The sequence below is a fragment of the Antechinus flavipes genome, chromosome 1, assembly GCF_016432865.1.
Source record: "Antechinus flavipes isolate AdamAnt ecotype Samford, QLD, Australia chromosome 1, AdamAnt_v2, whole genome shotgun sequence".
NCBI classification, from domain to species: domain Eukaryota; kingdom Metazoa; phylum Chordata; class Mammalia; order Dasyuromorphia; family Dasyuridae; genus Antechinus; species Antechinus flavipes.
The window spans coordinates 295,937,921-295,965,161 of record NC_067398.1 but is presented as its reverse complement, the minus strand read 5'-3'; the positions used below and the strand labels follow the sequence as shown (position 1 = coordinate 295,965,161).

Here is a 27,241-nt window from a genome sequence, read left to right as displayed (position 1 = left end):
GAATTATTACATACTATGCTTCTAAATAAATATTAGCTTTTAATGTCTTTGATAACTATTTAAACCCTGAGGGCAAGATAGCTTATTTACTCTCAAAGGAACTCAATATTTCACCTGCCTAACTAGTGTTCTAAATACTATAGAAAGGTTATGCCTTTGGTGGTGTTGATTAATAACAGAAATGTTTAACCCAAAAAGAAAATCTTAGGTTTAAGAAAACATTTAGGACATAATGTACGCAAAATTTCTTGAGCTTTGGGGGAAAATAATGTTAAAAGCATGCAAGGGCAAAGGAATGGCAACAGTAACAGCATGAGATTGAGACATTTGAGAAACAGCTTACATCAGAAAGAGATGAACAAAAATCTTTAAAGAATGCTTATTGATCACAAAATAGAAAACGTTGATTATATCAAATTGAAAAGTTTCTGTACAAACAAAACTAACGCAGACAAGATTAGAAGGGAAGCAATAAACTGGGAAAACATTTTTACAGTCAAAGGTTCTGGTAAAGGCCTCATTTCCAAAATATAGAGAGAATTGACTCTAATTTATAAGAAATCAATTGATAAATGCTCAAAGGATATGAACAGACAATTCTCAGATGAAGAAATTGAAACTTTCTAGCCATATGAAAAGATTCTCCAGGTCATTATTAATCAGAGAAATGCAAATTAAGACAAGTCTGAGATACCACTACATACCTGTCAGAATGGCTAGAATGACAGGGAAAGATAATGCAGAATGTTGGAGGGGATATGGAAAAACTGGGACACTGAAACATTGTTGGTGGAATTGTGAATACATCCAGCCACTCTGGAGAGCAATTTCAAACTACGCTCAAAAAGCTATCAAAATGTGCACACCCTTTGATCTGGCAGTTTTACTACTGGGCTTATATCCCAAAGAGATACTAAAGAAAGGAAAGGGACCTGTATATGCAAGAATGTTTGTGGCAGCCCTCTCTGTAGTGGCCACAAACTGGAAACTGAGTGGATGCCCATCAATTGGAAAATGGCTGAATAAATTGTGATATGTGAATATTATGAAATATTATTATTCTGTAAGAAATGACCAGCAGGATGATTTCAGGAAGGCCTGGAAAGACTTACATGAACTGATGCTGAGTGAAATGAGCAGGACCAGGAGATCATTATATACTTTAACAACAATACTATATGATGATCAATTCTGATGGACGTGGTCCTCTTCAACAATGAGATGAATCAAATCAGTTCTAATAGAGCAGTAATGAAATCAACCAGCTACATCCAGGGAAAGAACTCTGGGAGATGACTATGAACCACTACATAAAATTCCCAATCGCTCTATTTTTGTCCGCCTGCATTTTTGATTTCCTTCACAGGCTAATTGTATACTATTTCAAAGTCTGATTCTTTTTGTACAGCAAAATAACTGTATAGACATGTCTACATATATTGTATTTAACTTATACTTTAACATATTTAATATGTATTGGTCAACCTGCCATCTGAGGGAAGGAGAGGAAAAGCTGGAACAAAAGGTTTTGCAATTATCAATGATAAGAAATTACCCATACATATATCTTGTCAATAAAAAGCTATAATTAAAAAAAAAAAAAAAGCAGAAAAAAAAAAAAGAATGCTGGAAGGAGCTGGCATGGCTAGAGCTAGGAAACAGTTATGGATAGTAGATGAGGGAAAAACAAATGTCTAAGATGATGAATAAAGAAAAAAGAGTAAGAGAAAGCAGTGGGGAAAAGGCCATGACAAAATTTTTGCTTGGCAATATTCTTAAATTTTTAATTGGCTTTGCTGTAAGAACAGAGAGGAGATCACTACAAGTAAAAATTCTTTAGTCTTCCCCTATGTCTTGATGTGATTTAAAACTTAAGCAATGGATTAGGAATCAAAAAACATGACTTTGAACATACAGGTTTTGCTACCTACCCTTTGAATGACTTTGAGCAGATCAAACTTCTCTCCAGGTCTCAATTTTCTCATCTGTTAAATGAGTTAGACTAGATATTCTCTAAATCCCACTTCTAGTATTAAACTTTAAGAAGTAACAAATGCCAATTTGATTTATTTGGTTTTTATAAACTTTCAACCAAATTGACCACAATGCTTTGCTTCAAAATTTATACCAACAAGGCAATTCATACCTCAGACACTGTAAAAACTAGTTGTCAACTCATTTACCACTAAATTGATTATTTTCTCTATTCCCCTGAGCCAAAGAGAAAGGGAGAAATATATATTCTCCAGTAATTTAAAAAGCCTTTACCACTGAATGCAGAGAAGATATTTCAAGAAGACAAAAAGGCAATATTTTAGCATTTAAATCCAGTTTCCCCCACAAAGGGAAAATAATTTCTACATATTATATAGAAAAAATTGTGCTGTTACTGTATAACACATTCCATTTACAGAAGAGCTGAATTTAAAAGACTCATTTTCAATAGCATTAATCTCAATCTTCTGAAAATGAAAGAATTGAGTGTAAAAAAATGGCCTTTGTGATGAAAAAGCCTGAAAGTTTTTGCAGGATTTCCCTACCATATATGAACTTATGTATTATTAAAATTTGGTTTTAAGCTTCCTACAGAAAATCCAACCATGAAGCAACTTATATAGTCTCAGGTAAACAGATGCCATTTTTCAACAGGAGCATGGCAAAAAGTTACCTGTATTAAATGGGATGTTTGTAAATTGGGACTTTTTTAAGATTTTATTTTTTTAAAATACTTTTAAAAAGTACTTGTCATAATATGTGAAAGGCTGACAGTTTACCCTAACAGAGACTAGTATTCATGTACTAGAAATGGAAGGAGTGAGTCATAGCAAGTAGGCCTAAGGAAATGAGGGATATTCAGCCTTGTGCTTTACCGGATCTTGAGTCAACTTTTACCTTCAACAGAAGCCACCAAAAGGAAGAAAACTGATGGACAGAAATCAGTCACAGAGGAAGTTACAAAGAATAGTTTTTCAAATAACAAAATCAAGGAAGACAGGGAAAAGTTGGTAAAAGAAAGTTCTCAAGTTAGTGGGAAGAGTTGGAATTAAAGATTCAATTATCCTTTCTGAGAAAGTCTTCACTAAATAGAAAGAAAGCCCCCTACTCAGAATATATATTTGACAAGGAGGTTGAAGGTACAGTGGGAAAAGTAAAGCTTCAGTTATTCAGGTATTCAAAAATCAAATGATATTAATCAAAATCCACTGTAATATATGGTAAGAAAAAATGTTTAGGGAGAGAATTAAATAGGGTTCATTTTAGTCTTTGCATCTGCTCTTATATGGCAAGATACAGATCCAGGTCTTACTTTTCCTTCATTGTTTTTTTCCATTTTATATGTGGACACAATCAGATGAATCACTTGACAAGTTATCATATGCAGTGTCTCACAGAACAACTAAATAGCTCAGAATTAATTAAGGAGGGGAGAATTCAATACTTTAAAAAGCCCAAAACACCACCAAAATAGGTAAAGCAATGTTTAATTTATTCTTTTTACATAACTATTTCAAATTACTTTAACAGTAACATAATACAATTAATTTGTTAAATTAATACTAAAATAAATAAGACTACAATCTCAGAAAAGATATCCAAAATTCCAAGTTCTGGAATATATAATACTTTAGAAGATGAACAATTTCAGGCCAAAGAAAGCCTCCAAGTTCATTTTCAAGAAAACTCAACCTCTGCTGAAAATGTCAGTGAATACACATTCTTTAGTAAATACATCTTCTGAATCAAAACATAGAACAATAATAGATTACTTAAAGTAATAACTAACTCTAAGAAATCAAAAACAATGCTTCATAATAAAATTAGCTACAATAATGTTCTAAGGCAGACTGGTTTTAAAACTATCATAATATTGCTAAAAGGGAATAATAACTAACATTTATATGGTACCTACTATATGACAATATACTATATCTTAGTTCTAATGAAGGCATGCTTGCATGGGTTATGAATAATAGAGGATATCACAATTTCCTAGTCACCAATGGAATGAAGGTGGACTACATGCTTGCATCCTGGCATTTTAGCATGGCATTTACTGCAATATTGTCAGATGCCTTCAATAAGGATGAAAGATTATCTACCACACTGACATTTAGTTATTTAACTTGAAAATGCTCCATATTGAAAATGCTACAGTTGAGGAAAAGTTGGAACACAACTTTTTATTCAGAGATAAACGAAGATCAATTCTCTGTTGCTTCTGCTAATTTTTGGGTAATAATTAACACTTAAGAAAATAGAGGTTCTCCATAAGACAGTTCCATACCATCCATACTCAGAACCATCAGTCACAGCAAATGGAGAGTGTTTCAATATTTTTGATAAGTTCCTTTACCACGGCTGTATACTTTCCAGGGAAGTACACACATGAATAATGAGGCTGATGCCAGAGCTAACTCATTATTTTGGAGGCTCCAAAGGAAAGCGTAGGAGAAAAGAGGTATTAGACTACCTAACCAAATTGAAGGTCTATAGAGCTGACCTGATTGTCATGTAACAGTATACCAGTAGCACTGTCTTAGGAAGATTCCAAAGATCATCAGGAAAGATAAAATGCCCAACAGTGAGGTCCCTTTTTGAGCTAAACTGCCAAACATTCAAACTCTACTGCAAAGGGCACAACTCTGATGGGCTGATCAGGTTATTCAAGTGTCACCTGTAGATTCCCCTACAAGACTATTTAACAGAGAACTCAAAAAAGGCAAGCACTCATATGAAGGTAAAAAGTGATACAGGACATTCTCAAGATCTCTCTGAAGAACAATAGTGAGAAGGGGAAACGCTGGCACAGGACCACCTAGCATGTCATGTCAATATCAAAGAAGGTACTTGTGCTCTATAGCCAGAGCAGAATTTCTTTAGTAGTTCAAAAGAAACATTAGAAACATCTCCACTGCAAATGTTCATATGGACTTTTTGTGCCAGATATATGAGAGAGCTAACCAATTCATACTGATCTGATCAACCAAAGTAAGACACAATGTACCTTGAACCCCAACATAATTATGTCATTTTGATCCTCTTTGAGAATGAAGGATGACAACCAATCAGCTATATGTCAGGCATTATATTAAATGCAGAAATATTATCTCATTTGATATATTGAGATCATATTATAACAAAGTACTTCAACTTAGTCTTAGATTGATAAAACTACCAGAATTATATTAGGCTACTTGGATATGTCAGTGGGAAACAGGAATATCAATTAGTGAATAAGCATTTATTAAATGTCTATTATGTGCCAGACACTGCTAAATGCTAAGAATATTAAAAGAGGCAAAAAAGCATTCGGCTTTCAAGGAATACATAATCTAATGGGGAAGAAAACAAATAAATGAAAACATATAAGCAAGTTACGTGTGGGATAAATAAATAAAAAAAGTTAACAAAAGGAAGGTACTAGAATTAAGAGAGGTTAGAAAAGGCTTCCCATAGAAGATATGATTTTAGTTGGGACACAAAGCAAATGTAGGGAAGCCAGGAATCAAAAATGAGAAGGAAGAACATTCCAGGCACAAGGGACAGCCAGTTTGGTCTAAAGATGGAATGCCTTTTTGGAGAAACAACAAAGATGCAAATAGCAATGGACTGAAGAATTTATAAAGGGTATTAAGATGTAAAAAGTTTTGAAAGTTGGGGATGGTTCTCTGGGGAAGGGGGGTGAGGGAGAGGAGAAGAGAAAGAGAGATAAGTTGTTAAAGCCTTTAAATAGTCAAAAAGAGGACTTTGTTTTTGATCCTGGGGTTGCCTGGGAGCCAATGGATTCTATTGAATCGGAAGATAATTTGGTTGGATCTTCAATTTTAAAAAATCACTTAGGCAATGGAATGGAGAATGAATAGGAATGAGAAACATTAAAGGCAAGTAGACCCACCAGTAGGCAATTGCAATAATCCAAGCATAAGGAAATGAGGACCTACACCAGGGTGATACCAGTGTCAGATGAGAGAAGGGGACATATTTAAGTAATTCATCAGAAAGAAGGCTGCTTATAAGTCAGAGGAAGTTAGAGAGAGAGGGTAAAGGGACACAAGTAAGCTGTCTAGATAACAAGAAGCAGTTTTAGTGAAATGGAGATTAAGGACTGAGTTCAAATCTCTACTCTGATAATTACCATTTGTATGATCTTAGGCAAGTCACTCAACCTTCTTGGGACTCATTTTCATCATCAGTAAAATGAAGATTTTTAGACCACATGTCTTTTAACATGCTTTCTAGGAAATAAGATGAGTGTTCTGCAAAAAGATTGGAAGATCCTTACAAAAAAAGATCCTTTCTGATCATGGATTCCCTAATCTACAGTTTAATTCCCTCATCTTATAGATGGAGAAACAGAGGGCAGGGAAATTAAGTGACCTAAGGTCACACACTTGGTTGATAGAGGTACAAAATTTGAAACAATATGCTAGCGCAAGCATGCTTTCTCTCTCTCTCTCTCTCTCTCTCTCTCTCTCTCTCTCTCTCTCTCTCTCTCTCTCTCTCTGTGAATATTTCTCTCTCCAGTTTTCTTTCTTCAATACCATATTCTTCATAATTTTGTAATGAATAACATAATTTAGTTACTAAGCTCTGTATTTTTAAAAATAATTCCAGCTTAAGTCTTTATTAGTAATGGCTTTTAAAACAGACAAACAAAACATTTTTACAAGTCAAAAGTCTCTTAGGTATGGAATTTCATGATGAAAAAATTTTAGGAACAATTCAGAAATGGCTGTTCAGGATTTAGAAAGTGACTTAAATGATATGCATATGTCAAAGACAAGCTGACATGCAGAAAGAAGACAAACATTTTTCTTCCTTACATATTTTGTTTAACATGTCATCTACAGTAGCATTGAGAATTTTCAAGGTATATAGATACTATTGAATGGAAAATATACAAATTACAGCTGTATGGTGAACATTTAGGAATATAAAAATCAATAAGTATTATCTAGCCTGAAGAAATAAATGAATAATAAATTCTTAAAACAGATCTCAAAGTTTTCCAGAGGAACTAAACCTCTTGATTTCTTCTTGATTTCTGCTTGAAATAACCATTCCTTGGGTGGATCTCATGGGCTACTTCTAAATCACCACTGCAAAAAGCTCTTTACTGTGTTAAAAGTTTAAATTAAGTTTATATAAATAAAGTTTAAATTTTTGCCAAAAATTGCATGCCTTCCTAGATAGAAAAATAGTAACAAAGAGACCAGATTCTAAGCAGTAAAAAATACAAGTTACCATAGTGACCATGTTAATAATTATAAATAATGAGGGAAAATGTCTGGAATTACCTGACAAGTACTCTACACGTTGGGAAGGGAAAATTTCACAGCCCTGAATAAAGAATGGATATAAATCCGTAACTCAACATTCATAAAATTGGCTTAAAAGAAATTTAAGTCTAGCAAAAATGAAATTCTGATAACACAACTTATTTTTTGAAGATTATCTTGAAGATTAATTTGAAGATTTTTTTTTTTTGAAGAAAAAGTTATCTAAAGAAACAAATAAATTCATTGGCAAACTGAGGCTTAAAAGTTTGGCAAAGAAAATGAAAGCAAGAATTGAAAAGGGTAGAGGAAAAGAAAAGAAAAGAATTAGAATCTTAGTGGTGCCTTGGATTGGGGATTGGTTAAATAATTGTGGTGTAATGAGAAATAATTGTGTCATAAGAACTAGCAAGACACAATTTCAGAAAATCCTAGTAGTATAAACTGATGCAGAGTGAGGTGAGCAGAATGAGAAAAAACAAAGATTGAAAAAGCAATAAAACAGAGAAGATACCAATGAATGATAGAAGGAAAAACTGCTTAATTCTCATTTGCTGGCTTTCTTTTGCTTCCATAGGTACTATTTACTTCTTCCACATGCCCATGTCATTTAAAAGTAACATATACAATTTTTAAAAATATTTTTAAATGGAGATACTATCACCATGCCTAGTGATTTGAAATGACTGGAAGTGTTTACAAGCTTTCTTATCATCTTCTCAATTATCTTATTTTTGTTCTTTGCTAAACATTTTTACTTTTTATTTTCCATTGAAGAAATTGGGGTAGTGTAGCCTGAAAGGAGAGATGGGAGAGGAGGAACACAATAAAATGATAATTCCAGAGAATAGAAATAGAAAAAATAGATAGAACTTACAGGAAACAACAACAACAACAACAACATTTTTGCTCAATATATGGAAAAACTTCCAAATACATCTATCCCAAAGTGGAATGAATTCTTTCAGGAGGCAAGGAGTTCTCCAACTACTAGAAATCTTCAACAAGAGGCCGGATAGGAGGTAGTGAAGAGAGCAGAGAGGAAGGCGAATACCCAAACTCTTAACTAAACTTTTTCTATAAAAATCTAGAAAATGTATCCATTGCATTCTAGTTAGAAAAATGAGTAATTTTTCCAATTCAGAGAGGCTTAGAGAGACAGGCTTGGAGAGGTTTGTGGACAGTGGGCACAGGATCTGTCCCAGAACACATTCCAACACCCACAGCTTGAAAGAGGGCTGAGAAAGGGCAAGAATCAATGTGGCAGAAAGATATGTTAGAAGATTCTTTAACTAGAGTTGGGTACTCAAATGGATGCTATCTGGTGGCTTTGTTACCTACTACACAATTGCAAGTCACAAATCCAGAATAGAGAGAAATGATTGGAAACATGAGCCCTAGCTCTGCAAGGAATGAATTTGAGAAGTAAAACTTCTGGGTGGCTCTGATGCTATTAACAGAGCAACGACTGAGGTCTAACCTCCAGGCCAGCATGGAAAACTGCTATGGAATAACCAGCATAGGAATTTGATACCAAAGGAAAACCTGAGGTTCAGTCTCTGTAAATCTGCACACTCTCTCAGTGGCCAAATTTTGGTGGCTGAGTCTAGCAGCAATTTATGTAACTCCCAACCAGGGACAAGCTAACAGACCAAAACCCAAAACAAGAATAAAGGAGAATTCAGACCAGGAGGCTAAGAACAGACTTTCCCTTTCATTCAAATCACTATGAAAGACAGCCTGAGTTGTAAAAACAGTAGAAGGATATAAGAGGACATAGATGATCAGAACAGACATCTCCCCCGACACCAAAAGTATGTAGAGCCCAGCACTAACAAAAGACCAAAGTCAAAAAGTAAGCTGGAAGAATGAGCAAATAAAAAAAATCCAACCATAAAAAGCTAATGTGGTGACAAGAAAACTCAAAACACATACACAGAAGAAGAGAATGACTTAAAAAAAAAAAAAAAAACTACAAGCAAAGCTCAAAAGAAAAGCCAAAGCTAGTACACAAATCCAACAAAAATTCTTCAAAGAGAGGCGATGTGAAAACAAGGGGAATATACAGTAGTAAGAATAATTATGAAAAGAATTTTAAAGCAAGTTTCTCTGATGAAGGCTTTATTTCTCAAATGTATAGGGATCTGAGTAAAATTTATTTAAAAAAAAAAAAAAAGCCATTCCCCAATTGATCAAAAGATATCCAGGGGTTGCCTGGGAGCCAATGGATATGATCTATGCCCAAAGGGTTATAAATAACTATTATCCTTTCACCTAGCAATGCCAGTAGGCATGAATCCCAAAAGAGATTTTTTTTTTTAATGGAAAAGAACTTATAGGTATAAAAGTATTTATAGCAGCTCTTTTCTCAGGGCAAAGAACTAGAAATCGAGGGAATGTGCATCATAGAGCCTAAAGCAAATTTTTTTAAATTTTTTTTTAAGTTTATTTAACTCCTTGAGAGTTTTTGGGGGGAGGGAGGAAATATCTATGTTTTCTTTTGCAACGTTAACTTTTAAAAATAATAATAATAATACTTTTTATTTTTCAAAATACATGGAAAGACAGTTTTCAACATTCACCCTTGCAAAAACTTCTGTTCCAAACTTTCCCCTCTCTCTCCACTTCCTGCCTCTCTTAGACATCAAGTAATCCAATATAGGTTAAACATCACCAACTCTTCTAAACATATTTCCACATTTATCATGCTGCACAAGAAAAATCAGATCAAAAAAGAGGAAAATGAGAAAGAAAAAAAAAAAAACAAACAAACAAGAAAACAACAACAGCAAGGTGAAAATACTATGTTCTGATCCACATTAAGTCCCCATAGTCTTCTTTCTGGATGCAGATAGCTCTGTACATCACAAGTCTATTAGAATTGGCCTGAAACACCTCATTGTTGAAAAGAGTCAAGATGATCATCACATAATCTTGTTTTTGCTGTGTACAATGTTTTCTTGGTTCTACTCACTTCACTTTCCATCAGTTCATGTAAGTCTCTCCAGGCCTTTCTGAAATCAGTCTGCTGATCGTTTCTTACAGAACAATAATCACATTCATATATTATAACTTATCCATGGTTAAAATTTTGGGCATCCACTCAATTTCCAGTTTCTTGATACTACAAAAAGGGCTACTACAAACATTTTTGCACATGTGGGTCCTTTTCCCACATATCCTTTGACATTTATCAACTGGAAAATGTTTTGTATTCTCATAAATTTGAGCGAATTCTCTATATATTTTAGAAATCAGGTTTTTATTAGAAACCTTGGATGTAAGAAAAATTTTTCCCAGTTTTCTACTTCCTTTCTAATCTTTGCTGCATTGGGTTTGTTTATACAAAAACTTTTTAAATTTAATATGATCAAAACTATTCATTTAGCATTTCATAATGTTTTTTAGTTCTTCTTTGGCCATAAATCATTCCTTCTCCACAGATCTGATACACTATTCCTTGTTCTCATAATTTGCTTATAGTATCACCCTTTATGTCTACATCATGAACCCATTTAGAACTTATCTTGATATAGGGTGTCAGGTGTTGGTCAATGTCATACAATTGATTTCTGTCATGCTATTTGCAACATGATTTTATGGAAATGTTTTACACAGCTTTCCATGGGCCCTCTCAATGGGGGGGGGGGGTTATGGTAGAAACGGGAAAATCTGGAAATCAAACAAAATTTATTGCTTTATCAATCATTTTGGGAAAGAAAAATCAGAGCAAAAGGGAAAAACCATGGGAGAGAGAAAAAAAAAAAAAAAACAGAAAAAAGAATTGAACATAGCATGTGGTGATTTACATTCAATCTCCATACTTCTTTTTCTGGACGCAGATGGCATTTTCTGTCCAAAAGCTATTGGGATTGCTTTAGATCACTGAATCACTGAGAAGTCTTTCATAGTTGATCACTGCACACTCTTGCTGTTATTATGTACATCATATTCCTGGTTCCGTGTGTTTCCTCAGCATCAGTTCATGTAAATTTTTCCAGGACTTTCTAAAATCAGCTTGTTCATCATTTTTATAGAACAATAATATTCCATTATCTTCATATATTACAACTTATTCCACTGTTCCCCAATTGATAGGCATCTACTCACTTTCTTTGCTACCACAGAAAAGGGCTGCTACAAACATTTTTGCACATGTGGATCCTTTTCCCTTTTTCTGGTTTCCCTGGGATATACACTCAGTAATGGGACTGCTGGATCAAATTCATACACAGTTTGATAGCCTTTGGGCATAGATTGAAAGTCAAAAATTTTTAAACAAATGTAAAAAGAATTGTAACTGGGAAAAATAAAAATATTTAAAATTTTCTCAAAGAGTTAACACAAGAGCTTGTTTTGTTTTTTTAAAGCTAAAAGAGTGATAGAAGAAAAAATAACAATGGAAACAAGATATGAAAAGAGAATTGACAGCTTAGGAAAAGAGATAGAAAACTTGACTAAACAAGAAAAGATAACTCTTCATGGACGATATAGAAGAGAAACTTGATTCTAGAAGGGGCTGAAATTATTGACCTATGAGGTTTCTTCTAACTTTATGACTCAAGGAGTGAGGGCAATAAGGAATATGCTCCTTAGAAAGATATACATTTCTTTCTCTATAACTTTTCTCATAGACATCTTCTCTCGTCCAACCCACTCACCTCTCTGGTAGCAGGTTCTCATTATTCCCCCTGCTGTCCCCCATCCCTTCTTCCAGTATTTTTTTATACTGATTTCCTATAATCCAGCCATACTGATCCATTTGCTATTCCTAACATATAATGACCATCTAGGCCTTTGACTTGGCAGGGTAACTCTCTTCTAACTTTTGACTCTTAGAATCCCAGCTCTTTTATTAAGGCTAGCTCATGGGCCACCTTCTACATGGCTTCCCTCTCCTGCTCTCTTCCCTGACATAATGCTGCTACCTTCTGCGTATTTTTCTTACTTTCTATTTTAGAAAGTAAGGTCTTTGAAGGCAAGAACTGTTTCTGCTTTTCTGTTATATCCTTAGTCCTTAGTACAAAGCTAGCAGATGACAGTAAGACTATAAAAGTTCAGTAATTGATTCTATTTACTTCCCCTAGCTTCATTACATCCTCTAATTTTCTTTTGTCCTGCTTCTCCATGAATTCTGCTTCTGGCCTTTAATTGATCCTTCCAACTTTCGGAAGGGTATTCTATTTGATTAGCAGCAAAAATTTTCACTGACACCAAATATACTATCCATTACTGACCCAAGTCCAATTCAATCACCTCACTTCCTAGATTTAGCCATTTCATACATTCCCCAAGTATGCCTTAAGAGCTGAGCTCCACCCAGAGGAAACTGTGATTCCATCCTACAATCCCTTCTCTTCCTAGGAACACAGAAGTGGCTTTGATAGAAGCCACTTTCTGACTCAAAGATGAAAGCAATTATGAATAGGGCCCAAAATAGTGCAAGCCTGAAAAGCTAAATTCCAGCCACTATAATTATAAGCATTTTCATCCATCTCCCTAAAAAAAGGAACTAGATCATTTCCTAAGTGGTTCTCTGAGAGCACCATCTATTCTTTCTCAAGAAATTCAGACTTCTACTCAAGACACCCCAACAAAAGTAAGGGCTTTAACAGTACTGGTATCCCTACACATACCAGAATTCACAATGGGGCACTATCTTGGAGTAAAACCAAAACCATGTCTCCTTTCAAAATCTCAAGGAAGAATGAAATGTCAGTAGTCATTGAATTCTTAATATGTAATTGAGGTCTAAAGTTTATGCCCTATTGATCTGCCATGCTCACTATTTGATTACCAGTCCCAGCCTAAAAGCAGGTTTTTTTTCTATGTATAAAATATCTATAAAAATGATGCCCATTCAAATTATATTTTGCCTGACTGCTGATGTACACACAAAGAAAAAACAGGTATGAAAACACAGCTATGGAAAGAAAATAAATAGCCAGCTTCTTTCACCTGTACTGGAAAGTTAAAATACATCATATAAAGCCATATCTAAAGGCTAGAAAATCTCAGCATAATTACAAAATTGTACTATTCTCCCCATTTATTTGCCCACCTATGCAAATATTTCAAAGCCATAGTTTTGGCCTCCTTATTTTTAAAATAAAAATTGCAGTCAATATACAAAAAAGAATAATTCATTAGCAGAAATGGCCTAAACCAAATGTATCTTGCATAAATGGGGTGCCAAGGTGAAGAATGAATGCTGTTACTCTGGTGTCAGGAGAGGGACAATAGGCAAGCTGCACAGAGACAGAACCACCTACTGAAAATTTTTCACCCCATAGTTCTGCAAATTAAATATTAATTTAGGCTAATATGCTCCTATTTTAAAATGCATAATAGTGATGAAAATAAAATAATTATTTATGAAAAGCCTTAGGGCTACCAAGTACTATATAAATACATCATATTGCTGAGTGAAATGAGCAGAACCAGGAGATCATTATATATCTCAACAATGATACTGTTTGAGGATGTATTCTGATGGAAGTGGACCTCTTTGATAAAGAGAGCCTTAATTGATCAAAGATGGACAGAAGCAGCTACACCCAGAGAAAGAACACTGGAAATGAATATAAACTGCTTGCATTTATGTTTTTCCTCCCGGGTTATTTATACCTTCTGAATTCAATTCTCCCTGTGCAACAAGAAAACTGTTTGGTTCTGTACACATATATTGTATCTAGGATATACTGCAACCCATTCAACATGTAAAGGACTCTTGCCATCTGGGGGGAAGGGGTGGAGGGAGGGAGGGGAAAAATCGGAACAGAAATGAATGCAAGGGATAATGCTGTAAAAAATTACCCTGGCATGCGTTCTATCAATAAAAAATTATTTTAAAAATAAATAAATAAATGAATGAATGAATAAATACAGCATATTCTCATACAAGCCTCATAGCATTATTATTCTCATATAATAGATAAGCATAATGAGGCTCTTAAAGAATTAAGGAACCTACTCAACATTATAATGATAATAAGTGGTTGGGTTGGGACAGAGATATGAAATCTCCTGACTCTAATTTCAGAGCTCTCTGTACCATACAACATCTGGCTATCAAATGCTCCGTAGAAGAGTTAAAAATCATTTCCCTCTTACTGTCAAGAGCTGCCACCTGAGAGTCAATCAATATTTGGATGAATTCAATTGATATAATGGTCTATCCAAGAAGACAAAAATACAGAAGATTTGCCTCCCTGCAAACATCTAAACAAATACAAAAACAATACAAGTACAGGATTTTGTGTCTTCTGCTATAACTACTGATAATAGGTACTGTCCAGAGTGTAGAACTGATTTACCTTTTACCCCTTGTTCCATATCACCAGACACTCAGTTCCCTGATTCCCCTAACACTGCTGCTAATAAATGCTACCATAACTTCTGATCTCTGTAACTTTTTTTTCTTATCCTTTTTTCTCTTTTGCCCCATCTTTACTTCTCTCTTCTGGGTTTTCTCCCATGTTTCTTGATTTTCATGAGAAAAAGGCAGCCTTTTGATTAAGCATAATAATTAAGACTTTGGATCTTTTTCCACATTTTTCACTGTTGCTTGTCAGCAAGTAACACAGCCCCAAACTGACTTTGTTCCCTCCCCACTTAGTGAAAAGGAGATGTGATATACTTCTGGGCATATGGTTGAATGGACTTAAATTCATAAAAGCTTAAGTGTATTTAAATCCAAACATTTAGAGTAAAGATTCTTCACATACCCCACTCCCCAACCCAGATTAATATTGATCATATCCAAGTAATTTAAATGTTTAGAGTTATTTTAAGAGCCATGTCACTTAAAAGTAAATGTTTTCAATTCTTTTACCTTTCTAATATACATTCAGAACTTAATCAATACTTGGCATGTGTTTAAACAGCTTGTTGTTTCAATCAACCCATTAATAAAACTACATAAGATAGCAATAAAAAATACACAAAAACAACAATAAAAGATACAGGCATAAGTCTATTTGTGCTGAATACTCTTACACCTCCAAAGCAGTCTTACCTCTATGAGCTTTCTTTCATAGGAGCTTGCTAATTCCTCATTGACTTCTACAGGTTTTTGCTCAGGGACTGTAACTTCTCCATCAATGTTCCAAAGATTTGGCACAACTTTAGAAAAAGAAAGACACTATATGAATATTTTAACAATATTAGGAAATTATATTCTCAGGAAAACATTTTATTTATTTCTAAACTGCTTTTCCAGAGAGAGTGCTCTTTTTACAATCACAATTGCTAATTACTATAACAGCAAAATTTTCACATAAGTACAATAATATGAATCACAAGAAGCAAAAAATACTGTAAGTGTTGTCATGAGGACAAATGCAAGAATCCTGGGGATAGAATCCAGTGAAAAATATCTATCACCTTGACAAAATATATCACTTTTATTCTTTAAATCTCATGAATGTTCTCATTATTTAATCAAAAAAAGTTACACATTGATGTAATTAATTACTGCATGCATAAATCATGTGGTCTGATAAGGATAAAAGAAAGAGGGTAGGCAAAACAGAGAGGATAAGGAAGATGGGTTTTATAGAGATATCTAGAAATGATTTAAACCATAAATATCTCAAAATTAAAACTACTAGAACTACAATTTTTAAAATAAAGACCAAAAAATACAATGAAAAAATCAATTTCAACTTTTTAATCACATCTTCTCAAACTGTAGTTAGAAAATAGCTTCCATTTTTAAAAGAAGCTATCAGTAATAAAGTTTATTCAAATATTGTGCCTTACAATTACCAAAAAAAAAAAAAAAAGAAAGAAAGAAAAAGAAAAAACCTTATTATATTCCCTATCATCTTATCCTTACAGCTGCTCTACTATCCACCTGCCTCATTCTATCAAGGGATCAGTGTACCTGAGTACATTAACACTTAAGGGGTGGGATAAGGATGATGATCCAAGGACACGGAGGAGCAGTTAGTAGATAGAATGAAAACCAAGAGAGAACAAAAACCCAAAAAGGAGAGCACATCCTGGAGGAAAAGGTGTTCAGTTATGTCAAATGCCACAGAGAATTTGAGAAGGATAAGAATTAAGGAAAAAAGCTATCAGATTTGGTTATTAAGAGATGACTAATAACTTTGGAGGAAAAAAAAGTTTCAATTAAGGGATAAGATTGTAAGGCAGATCAAAGTTTCAGAAGAGAGAAAGAGAAGATCAAGTAGGGGTAAAAAGCTTTTTCCAAGTGAGTTTGGTTGAGAAAGTGGGCAGAACTGAGAGATTAAAGACTGAGGGAAGCATCAATTGGAGAATGGCTGGGTAAATTGTGGTATATGATTGTTATGGAATATTATTGTTCTGTAAGAAATGACCAGCAGGATGAATATAGAGAGGCTTGGAGAGACTTACATGAGCTGATGCTAAGTGAAATGAGCAGAACCAGGAGATCATTATACACTTCAACAACGATATTGTATGAGGATGTATTCTGATGGAAGTGGATTTCTTTGACAAAGAGACCTAACTCCGTTTCAACTGATAAATGATGGACAGAAGCAGCTACATCCAAAGAAAGAACACTGGGAAATGAATATGAACTATTTGCATTTTTGTTTTTCTTCCCGGGTTATTTTTACCTTCTGAATCCAATTCTCCCTGTACAACAAGAGAACTGTTCGGTTCTGCAAACATATATTGTATCTAGGATATACTGCAACATATCTAACATATATAGGACTGCTTGCCATCTAGGGAAGGGGGTGTAGGGAAGGAGGGGAGAAATCAGAACAGAAGCGAGTGCAAAGGATAATGTTGTAAAAAAAAAAAAAAAAAAAAACTACCCTGACATGGATTCTGTCCATATAAAGTTATTATACAATAAAATAAAATATATTTAAAAAAAAAAAAAAAAGACTGAGGGAAGTGATAATGAGAGCAAGCCATTGGAGAGGACAGAAAGGGACAGTATCCCTTTGGTATCAAAGACATATGTAAAGTAGTTAGCCTTGGCATGGAGAATTATCTAGCTTTTCATCAGAGATTAGAGGAAAAGATAAAGTGGATGATGATATCAGGGTATTCTGAAATGAAGAGGAGGGGAGAAGAGGAAGTTCAAGGCTTTACTTGGTAAAGTAGAAAGTCCACAGCTTTTGAGGGTTAGGGACGTGACAGAATTGTGCTAAAGAGGGAAGAGAAGCTGCTAAATAGGTATTCCTAAAAACAGTTTATCACTTTCTTGATCAAAAATCAGGTAATCTTATTCAGTGAATAAGAAGAGATATTATTTTTTTTAAATCTTCAGTGGCTCATTACAAAATATTCAGTCTGGCATTAAAATTCTTCTACAATATGGATTCTACTTACTTTAGTTCACATTGCACTTCATACAGTAAAAAAAAAAAAAATTCACATACATACATGGCATACCGTTGCACTGTTAAGTGATCCTCTGGAATGTATTCTCTCCTCATTCTATCTTCCTTTAAAGCATAACTCAAAAATCACTCACTACACAAGAACTTTCCTAATCCCTTTCTCTTTCAACTTGTTAGTGTCACCTCTATCACTTTAAAGGATTTAATATTAAATAATAGATAAACCATTAGCTAAATCTGAAGTAAGAAAATCCTGAGTGCAAAGGCAGCCAGGATACTTACTAGCTATGTGTCTGGGAATATCACAACTTCTATCTGGCATAGTTTTCTGAACTGTAAACAAGGATCATAATAGCAGTGAGTAGGATACAATGAGTTATCTTTGAAAAACAAAGCACAGTGACTGGCACACAGTCAACATTTAATAAAAAAAATTCCCTCTTTCTAGAAAAATACAAACAACTTGAGAAGAGGGATTATTTCAATTTTTTTTTCTTTCAATATTATACCATGAGAATAATAGCTGTTTCGAAAATGTTTAGTCAATTATATTGACATAAAAGAACTGGGATTCCAACCCACTTTCTCTTTTTCCAAATCTAAGGTTCGTTTCTATTATGCTTATACAGAGATTTAGCATCTCTTGCAATATGCATACAGTTACTAGTATTAGGAGCTTAGGGCAATTGTTGCTAAATTAGAAAATGTCCACTTCTACTCCCCACTTCATCCCCTATATAATTACAGATCAAAAATTATGTTTTCTAGACACCTAAATTTATACCCCTGTAAATACATACCAATGGCTTGTTATTTCTCTAATTAGAAGCTTCCATTTTATCTCTGAAGTTAACAAAAATGTTATTAGTTACTTAAGCTGAAAGTAAATGACAAAAATTCTCAGAAACCTTACTCTCTCAGAGTTCACAAATAAACAAGCATTCCATGGTTTTGCTATCTAGTACTGAGTGAAGTGCAGTGTCATAGAAATAGCATATAAACAATAAACATAAATAATATCTAACTGATCAAATAGAAAAGGAAAAAAAATACAGCAGCTTGTTTGAGGGGAAGACATTAATTTTGAAATCAAATGAGTGACAATTTAGTACCCTACAAGAAAATCATGCTTCTCTGTTATCAATAAATATGATCTCTCATTATACACTTCGACAACGATATTGTATGAAGACATATTTTGATGGAAGTGGATTTCTTTGACAAAGAGATCTAATTGAGTTTCAATTGATAAATGACGGACAAAAGCAGCTACACCCAAAGAAAGAACACTGGGAAATGATTGTGAACTATCTGCATTTTTGTTTTTCTTCCCGGGTTATTTATACCTTCTGAATCCAATTCTCCCTATGCAACAAGAGAACTGTTTGGTTCTGCAAACATATATTGTATCTAGGATATACTGCAACATATCCAACATATAAAGGACTGCTTGCCATCTAGGGGAGAGAGTGGAGGGAGGGAGAGGAAAAAAATTGGAACAGAAACGAGTGCAAGGGATAATGTTGTAAAAAAAAAAAAATTACCCTGGCATGGATTCTGTCAATATGAAGTAATTATTAAATAAAAATTAAAAAAAATATAAAAATTAAAAAAAATATGATCTCTGAATTTAAGAAAAATGATGTTTCAAAACATTTATTAACAAAATTAACTATGAACAATTTTGGCCTATTTTCAGAATTGTTTTGACATCACCAATTAAAAAGTAGCCTTTGTCCAAAATAACAGGGAAAAGTAGAATCACCAGTGTTTAATAGTGATATTACAGAGAAAAGAACTTTGGGATTCACTGAGTGAAAAAGGACCTTGGAAAATGTCTAGTGCAAAGCTCTCGATGTACAGATAAAAAAAAAAAAAAAAAAAAAAAAAAGCCTGAGGTCCTAAAGGGTGAATTGGGGCAGCTAGATGGTGCAGTGGACCAGGCCTGGAGTCAGGAGAACCTAAATTCAAATACGGCCTCAGACACATAATACTTTACTGACTGTGTGACTCTGGGCAAGTCACATAACTCACTTAAATAAAACAAAAAAACAACAGCAACAACAAGAAAAACAGAAGCATCAGAAGGGTGGATTGATTTGTTCCATGGTCCCACTGAAAGACTGTGCTAGCTCTTTCTGTGTTAGGAAGGAATTGGAAACTGAGTGAATACCCATTAATTATGATATATGCCAAAGAAGTTAAGGGAAAAAAAATAAAGAGTCTATATGTACCAATATATTTATAATAGCTTTTTATGACAGTAGAAAAAAATGGCAATAAGGTAGATGTACATTAGTTGAGGAAAAGGTAAAGTACAGTACATGAATGATGAAATATGACTATACCGTAAATAAATATATCAATACAGAAAAGCAAGAAAAGACTTATATGAACTGATATAAACTGAAGTTGGATGGGGAAAACAAAATATATAATGACCACAATTATGTTAATTGTTAGTTATGTTATGTTAGTATGTTAATGTAAAGAACAACAGTAATGACCCCAATGGAATGTCACAGAGTTATTATAATGACCTAGATTATGTTATATAAATAATATCATATTTTTTCAATATATTGATAAATTTTGCTGAATTTTTATTTCTCTGTTTAAAAATTTTTCCTTCTAAAAGAATTCATTTCACTCTGAGACACTGGGATGAGAGATTAGATGATGCAAAAAATAAAATAAAATAAAAATTTTTGAAAAAAATTATAGTATATGAATGTAATGGAATATTATTGTTTCATGATAAGCAGGCTGATTTCAGAAAAGCCTGGAAAGACTTACACAAACTAATGCCAAGTGAAGTGAGCAGAATCAGGAGAACATTCTACACAGTAATAGCAAGATTATGTGATCAACTGTGATAGATTTAGCTCTTCTCAGATTTATCTCTGTATAAGCATTCTCAGCAAGACAATTCCAACAGATGGGATGGAAAATGTCATCCACATCTACGGAGAGAACTATGGAGACTGAATGTGGATCAAAATATAACTATTTTTACCTTTGTTGTTGTTTACTTTTTCTTTCTTGTGATTTATCTCTTTTGGTCTGATTTTTCTTTTACATCATGACTATTTTGGAAATATGTTTAAAATGATTGTGCATGTATAATGTATAATCAAGTTGCTTACTGTATGGTGAGTGGGGGAGGTAAGAGAGGATTAGAGGAAAAAAATTAGAATTCAAAATCTTAAAAAAAAAAATCTTGAAAACTATCTTTACATGTAATTGGAAAAATAAAATACTACTGAGAAGAGAAAAAAAAAAAAGAAAGAAAGCCTGTGCTAGCTATATTCAAGGGAATCTAGGTTTCCCAAACCCACTGGTTTTTATGCTATTACCACAATGTATTTACCAATATGTCTCTTGAAGAAGTTATTTCCTAGTATCCTGAGAAAGTTAATATCTGAAGATGATAAAAATGGTTTACCTTCAGACAGTGACTTTAAAGTTTACAAAGTACTTAAGAATGTAATCCTCTAGGATCAGGCATCCTCAAACTTTTTAAATAGGGGGGCAGTTCACTGTCCCTCAGACTGCTGGAGGGCCGGACTATAGTAAAAACAAAAACTTTGTTTTGTGGGCCTTTAAATAAAGAAACTTCATAGCCCTGGGTGAGGGGGATAAACGGCCTCAGCTGCTGCATCTAGCTCATGGGCCGTAGTTTGAGGATCCCTGCTCTAGGTAGTAGACATTATTATTTAGACTTCACAAGTAAAGAAAGGGAAATGTAAAGAGTTAAAGTGATTGGCATAGGTTCACAGAGATAGAAGCAGAGCCAAGACTAGGACCCAGGTTTTCCAAATAAATAAGACAATTAAAAAAAAAAAAAAATAGTGTGGTGATACTACACCACCACCATAAATTCTGAAAAAATATTTTCATATGTTTATGAAAGGGGTTTTCACATATGAGGCAGCAAATTAACTTGATAGGTAAGTAGCCTTTCTCAGCAGGTACTATTCCCATCAAAATCTTATTCTAATGCCTCATCATAGAATAAAAGAGAAGTTGTTCTGGCCATAACATCTACAATAGATTTAGAGGTGAAGGAGACTTACAGAGCATTTAATGCAACATCCTCATTTTACATTAAGATAACTTATCCAAGTTCACTTTAGAAGGATATCACATTATTTAGGTCTCCTGGCTACAAATCCAATACTCTTTCCACTTTACTTATTTGCCTCTACTAGGCCAAAGGAACACCATTTCTAGAAGGACCTGGCCAATCTACAAAGTTTCTGAATACAAGCACAACATTAGACTATATATCTTTTGTTGAAAAAAGTTTGAAGAGGCTCAGCACCAGAAAGCTAGCCATCTAGTGCTAAATGTTTTAAAGTTAATTTTTAAAAGCATAATATGTAAATTTTAAAATGTATGAACATATAAAAATGCATAGAACCTATGAAGAGAGATATTATCTATATCCAGAGGAAAAAACTGATCAAATTTTTTAAAAGTTGGTATAGAATAATTTTACAAATATAAACCTATTTGTCTATAATGATAGCCATCTTCAGGAAAGATATGCCCTGGGCAGGGGAAAAAAGGGAGAGCAGGAGGCAGGGAAGAAAATAAAGAGGAAAAAAAAATCTACATGATAACTTTGTTGAATATTTAGAGGGAACAGCAAGTTATACATGGTAAATGTGCAGTTTCATATGTAATCATTTTTTTTATTGTACTGTATTATGGAAATGCTAGCTTTGTTCCCTGAATTAAATGTACATTAAAAAAAAAAAAACCATATTAAGTTTTGCAAAGAACTTTACATATATTACCACATTTGAGTCTCATAATTAATATGCAAGGTACACAGTATTGGTATTTATTTTACAGATGAGAAAAATGAAACAGGGGTTTAATGACTTTTCCAAGTAAGTTATCCTAAATCCAGAATTCTATTTTGAAGACTCTCTACTAAAACACAAGAGTTGGCAATCTATAGCAGTAGAAGGAGTATTCATATTATTGAAGTGATGCCTAAGTTATTGTTTTATGCCCATTAATAGTATTAATGCTGGCAATATTCTAATTGTTTCTAATAAAATCAATGCTGTATGCATTAAATATACTCAGGATAGTCAAAGTCAATTTTCTCCTGCCTTTCCCTGATTATATAATTACAGAAATTAGAATACACACTGAAAGGACTCTGGGGGGAGAGGAGGAAGGGGAATGTAGAAAAAAATAACAAATCTCTTCTTTAAGCTTTATCATCAGAATCCAAACTGTATTTTGCTAAAAACCAAGGAAATAGCATATCCTTTGTTTCAGAAAGCTTTTTGTTATTGTTCCTCAAAAAGCTGCCAATTTTGGTGAAAACATTTAAATCCTTTTAAACTTATAAACCACTTTCTAGTTCATAGTCATTTCAGAATATTTGGAAGAATTTCTTATTGAGAACTTTGAAATTAAGTGGTTATTTTGTGGTTGTTTTATTTTCGTGACACAGAAAGCAAATAAGCTTTTTTTTAAAAAAATTATTCATTCAATTAACAAGCATTTGTTAATCATTAGTATTTACGATATGTTGGTTCTTTTTTTTTAATAACTTTTTATTGACAGAACCCATAATTTTTTACAACATTATCCCTTGCACTCACTTCTGTTCTGATTTTTCCCCTCCCTCCCTCCACCCCCTCCCCCAGATGGCAAGCAGTCCTTTACATGTTAAATAGGTTACAGTATATCCTAGATACAATATATGTGTGCAGAACTGAACAGTTCTCTTGTTGCACAGGGAGAATTGGATTCAAAAGATATAAATAACCCGGGAAGAAAAACAAAAATGCAAGCAGTTTATATTCATTTCCCAGTGTTCTTTCTTTGGGTGTAGCTGCTTCTGTCCATTCTTGATCAATTGAAATAGAATTAGCTCTCTTTATCGAAGAGATCCACTTCCATCAGAATATAGCAAACAAGCTTTTCTGTCTAAATAATAATTGATTAAATTTCTAGGTTCCATAGAGATTCTCCCTCTATAAAGAAGGAAAATCAATGCAAAATAACAAGGTTATTTTTAATTTTCTTTTTTCGTCCCTCTTTCTTTGCATCCCCAGAACTGTACCTGAACTTAAATGGAACTGAGTATGGATCACAATACAGCATTTTCACTTCTTTTGTTGCTTTTTGCTTGAATTTTATTTTCTTTTTCATTTTTTTCCTTTTTTATCTGATTCTTCTTGTACAGCAAAATAATTGAATAAATGCATATGCCTATATTGGATTTACATATATCTTTACCATGTTTAACATATATTGGATTACTTGTGGTCTAGTAGAGGGGGTAGGGGGAGAGGTAGGAATTGGAAACAAGGTTTTTGCAAGGGTCAATGTTGAAAAACTATCCTTGCATGTGTTTTGAAAATAAAAAGCTTCAATAAAAAAATAAATAAATAAGAATACAGCATCTTCAAACCTCTAGAAATAAAGGAAGAAAATTAGCACATTCAACAGATCAAACTTCAATTCTTCCTTCAGTGAAAAACAATTTACTGCTTGTAGAAACCCAAGCAAGCAAGGGAAAGCTAAATAGGTCCAGGATTTAAAATTAAAATTAAAATTCTTTGTAATGCATCCTTACACCACACAGAAGGTAAAAAATTTGATGCCAGCAAATGCCCACTTCTGCTCTGTAGCAATTCATAAACCTTTTTTAAGCTTCTATTGTATGCTAGGCATTGTACTAAAGTAACAAAGAATGGAACAACTCTAGACCTCAATAAGCTTATTCAAGAGAAAGCAAGAGAGAAGGGATAGTAAATGTTTATATACAATAAATTCAAAAGAAATACAAAGTTATATTGGAAGGGAGAGCATTAACAGCAGGAATGATTTTTTAAAAATCTTGATATACAAGGTGACACTGGAAATCTTGAAGGAAGAGAAGGAATTTAAAATACAGAAGTGCCGAAGGAGGGCATTTTAAGCACAGAAGTGAGAACAAGAAGGGCAAATTGGCAAGATCATAGAGTAAAGAAAGATGAGTAAAATGTCTAACGCTCCAGGTACCACTACCCCAGCTAACAACATGAACTTCAGTGTTATCCTTGACTCCTCTCAATCACTGCACATATCTAATTTGTTGCCAGTTTGTCATTTTTTACTTGTATTATTTCTGTGTGTGTGTGTTCTCTTTTTCTCATTGAACATATAGTCACCATCCTAGAGCAGCCTTCTTCACCTCACTCCTAGACTACTATAGTACTCCTATACTACAGTATAGTACGTTGTAGTACTCCTAGACTACAATAGCTGATACCTGTTCTCTTTGCCTCAAATATCTCCCCACTTCAAGCCATTCTCCACTAAGCTATCAAAGTGTGCTTCAAAAGCAAATCTATCATGATACTTCCACAAGCATCCAGGATCAAACAAAATCCTTTGTTTAGCATATAAGGCCCCTTCTACTTTTCCAAACTTTACTCCCATTTGTGCACTCTACCATCCAAAAACACTGGCTTTCTTATTGTTCCTCATATAAAATGTTCCATCTTCCAACTCTTTGTCTGCAGGCCTGAAATGCTCTCCTTCCTTCTCTTAGCCTTCTAGTATTTCTTGCTTCATTCAAGAGCTCAAATTCTTCCTTCTAAAAGAAGTCTTTTCTCCTTATGGTTATTCCTTTCTCTCTGAGATTATCTTCCATTAACATTATAAATATCTTGAATATACTTTTTTTTCTTCTCCCCCCTTAGAATGTGAGCTCCCATAAGATAGGGATTAAGTTTTTGCTTTTCTTTCCATTCCCAGCACTTAGCATAGAGGTTGACACACCATATGTACTTAAATGCTTGTTGACCAAGTAAATCTGAATTAGAATCCTGCCTCTGTCACTAATTACTGATGTGACCTTGAGCAGATCATTTTCTTTCACTAAAACCTTATCTGTAAAATGAGGAGGTCGGACTATATGGTTCTTTCTAGCTTTATATCTAACATCCTGTGATCATCTGAAAGATAATTCATAACCTTTGATGGGAGACAAAAGAGAGAGAGGAAAAATAATTAAGAGGCCAGAACCTAAATGTCAAAGAAAAATGCAGACTGAACTACACCATACAGGATCAGGTAGGCTGTACATGCCAGAGAGTCTCAGACTGTTCAGCTAGAAATGAGTCTCATGCTTATCACATTCTTATTTTACTGATGTTTGTAAATAAGATTTTTGAGACATGTTGACCAGAAGCACTGTGGTTATATGATGATAAACATAAAGAGCCCAAGGATTATACTTCTCCAGTTTTTGCACATCAGCCACTCTCACACATTAACCTTTCAGCTTTCTTCTCATGAGAGTTTTTCCAGAAAAATCTGCTCACCTGCTTAAATGCCTCATCTTCTTGCAAGATATATTATCTAAATTTATAACACATGCAGAAATACAGCTGGGAATGACTATTTTATAAAATCAGAACTGTCATCACACCCTTCACAAACCACATTTTCACCTGCTCATGTGATGCAGGATAGCAGAATCTTTAATACACATTTTAAAATTGTGCTGAGTGAAAAGCAGTTTGACAGTGAAAACTACTTTTGAGCTGAAATAAAATATTCAGACAGCCATGCCAGACAAAGTCATTTTTCTCATGTTTATCCAAGGACAGAAAAGTATTTGTTTTATAAAACTCTGGACATAAATGCAATTTAACCTATTAAGGTCACAGAACAAGCAACTATAATGACAAAAATGCATGGTGGGGGATAGAGATACAAAAGAACACTTGGTCTTCACAAGAGTTTTAAATATTCATTTTAAAAACAGCATATTCTATGTTTACCTCAAAAACTGGGTGAAAATAGCATCTTTATAATATGGTCCCAATAATGGCAATAGAACTGTTAAAATGGTATATATATGTATATATAAATTCATTCTTATCCAGTAACAATCTCTGATGAAAAATTCACATATTTTCTTCTTAATGCAGAATGTCTGGGTTTTTTAAGGCCACACAGAAAAAATAAGAAATAAATACTACCTATTGCCTCTCTTACCACAAAGAATTTTTACCAAATATTTTTAAGCTACAAATCATCTACAATTTTGCTGATTATTTCAAACAAATTCGTCTTCTTTCTCTAAGTATAAACTTCTGAACCAGGACAAGGATTATGTGTATGATTTCTTTTGTTTCCCCTATAGCTACTAAAATAGAGAAGGCAATTAATACTAAGGCAAACAAGCTACTGTATTAATTCACTGATCAACAGCTCTTGCTTCAGAAGGCTGTCTAAATGTATAAAAGCTGCAATAGAGACTGATCAAACCAGAAGCTGACATTTTATTTGAGAAACCCATTCTAATCACCAGGGTATGTCTGATATGAATTCTCAGATCTAATAATCAAATCATGACATTATCTTTGTCATAAACTTGTTTACCACTCTAATCAAGAAATCTTTTTAAAGTTTAGTATAAAAGTCTATCATAGAACAGTCGATCTACGGATAATAATTTTTACGCTTGCCAATGAATTTATTTGCACATTGATTATCTTAATGCACACAAAATGGCACTGTGAAATAAGGGAAGAGAAATAACAAGAAATCATAGGAACAACACTCCCATAATATTAGCTTTGTCCAAGATGG

General features: G+C 33.7%; 1 protein-coding gene across 2 annotated transcripts in view; it reads right to left on the bottom strand.

Annotated features, from left to right (window-relative positions):
- Positions 1–27,241, bottom strand: part of SNX29 (sorting nexin 29) — a 692,162-nt gene that overhangs the window by 367,588 nt on the left and 297,333 nt on the right. For both annotated transcript variants that reach the window (XM_051962973.1, XM_051962964.1), the window contains exon 15: positions 15,295–15,401. In XM_051962973.1, coding sequence (XP_051818933.1) covers positions 15,295–15,401 — 107 coding nt within the window. The remainder of the gene's footprint in view (positions 1–15,294; positions 15,402–27,241) is intronic.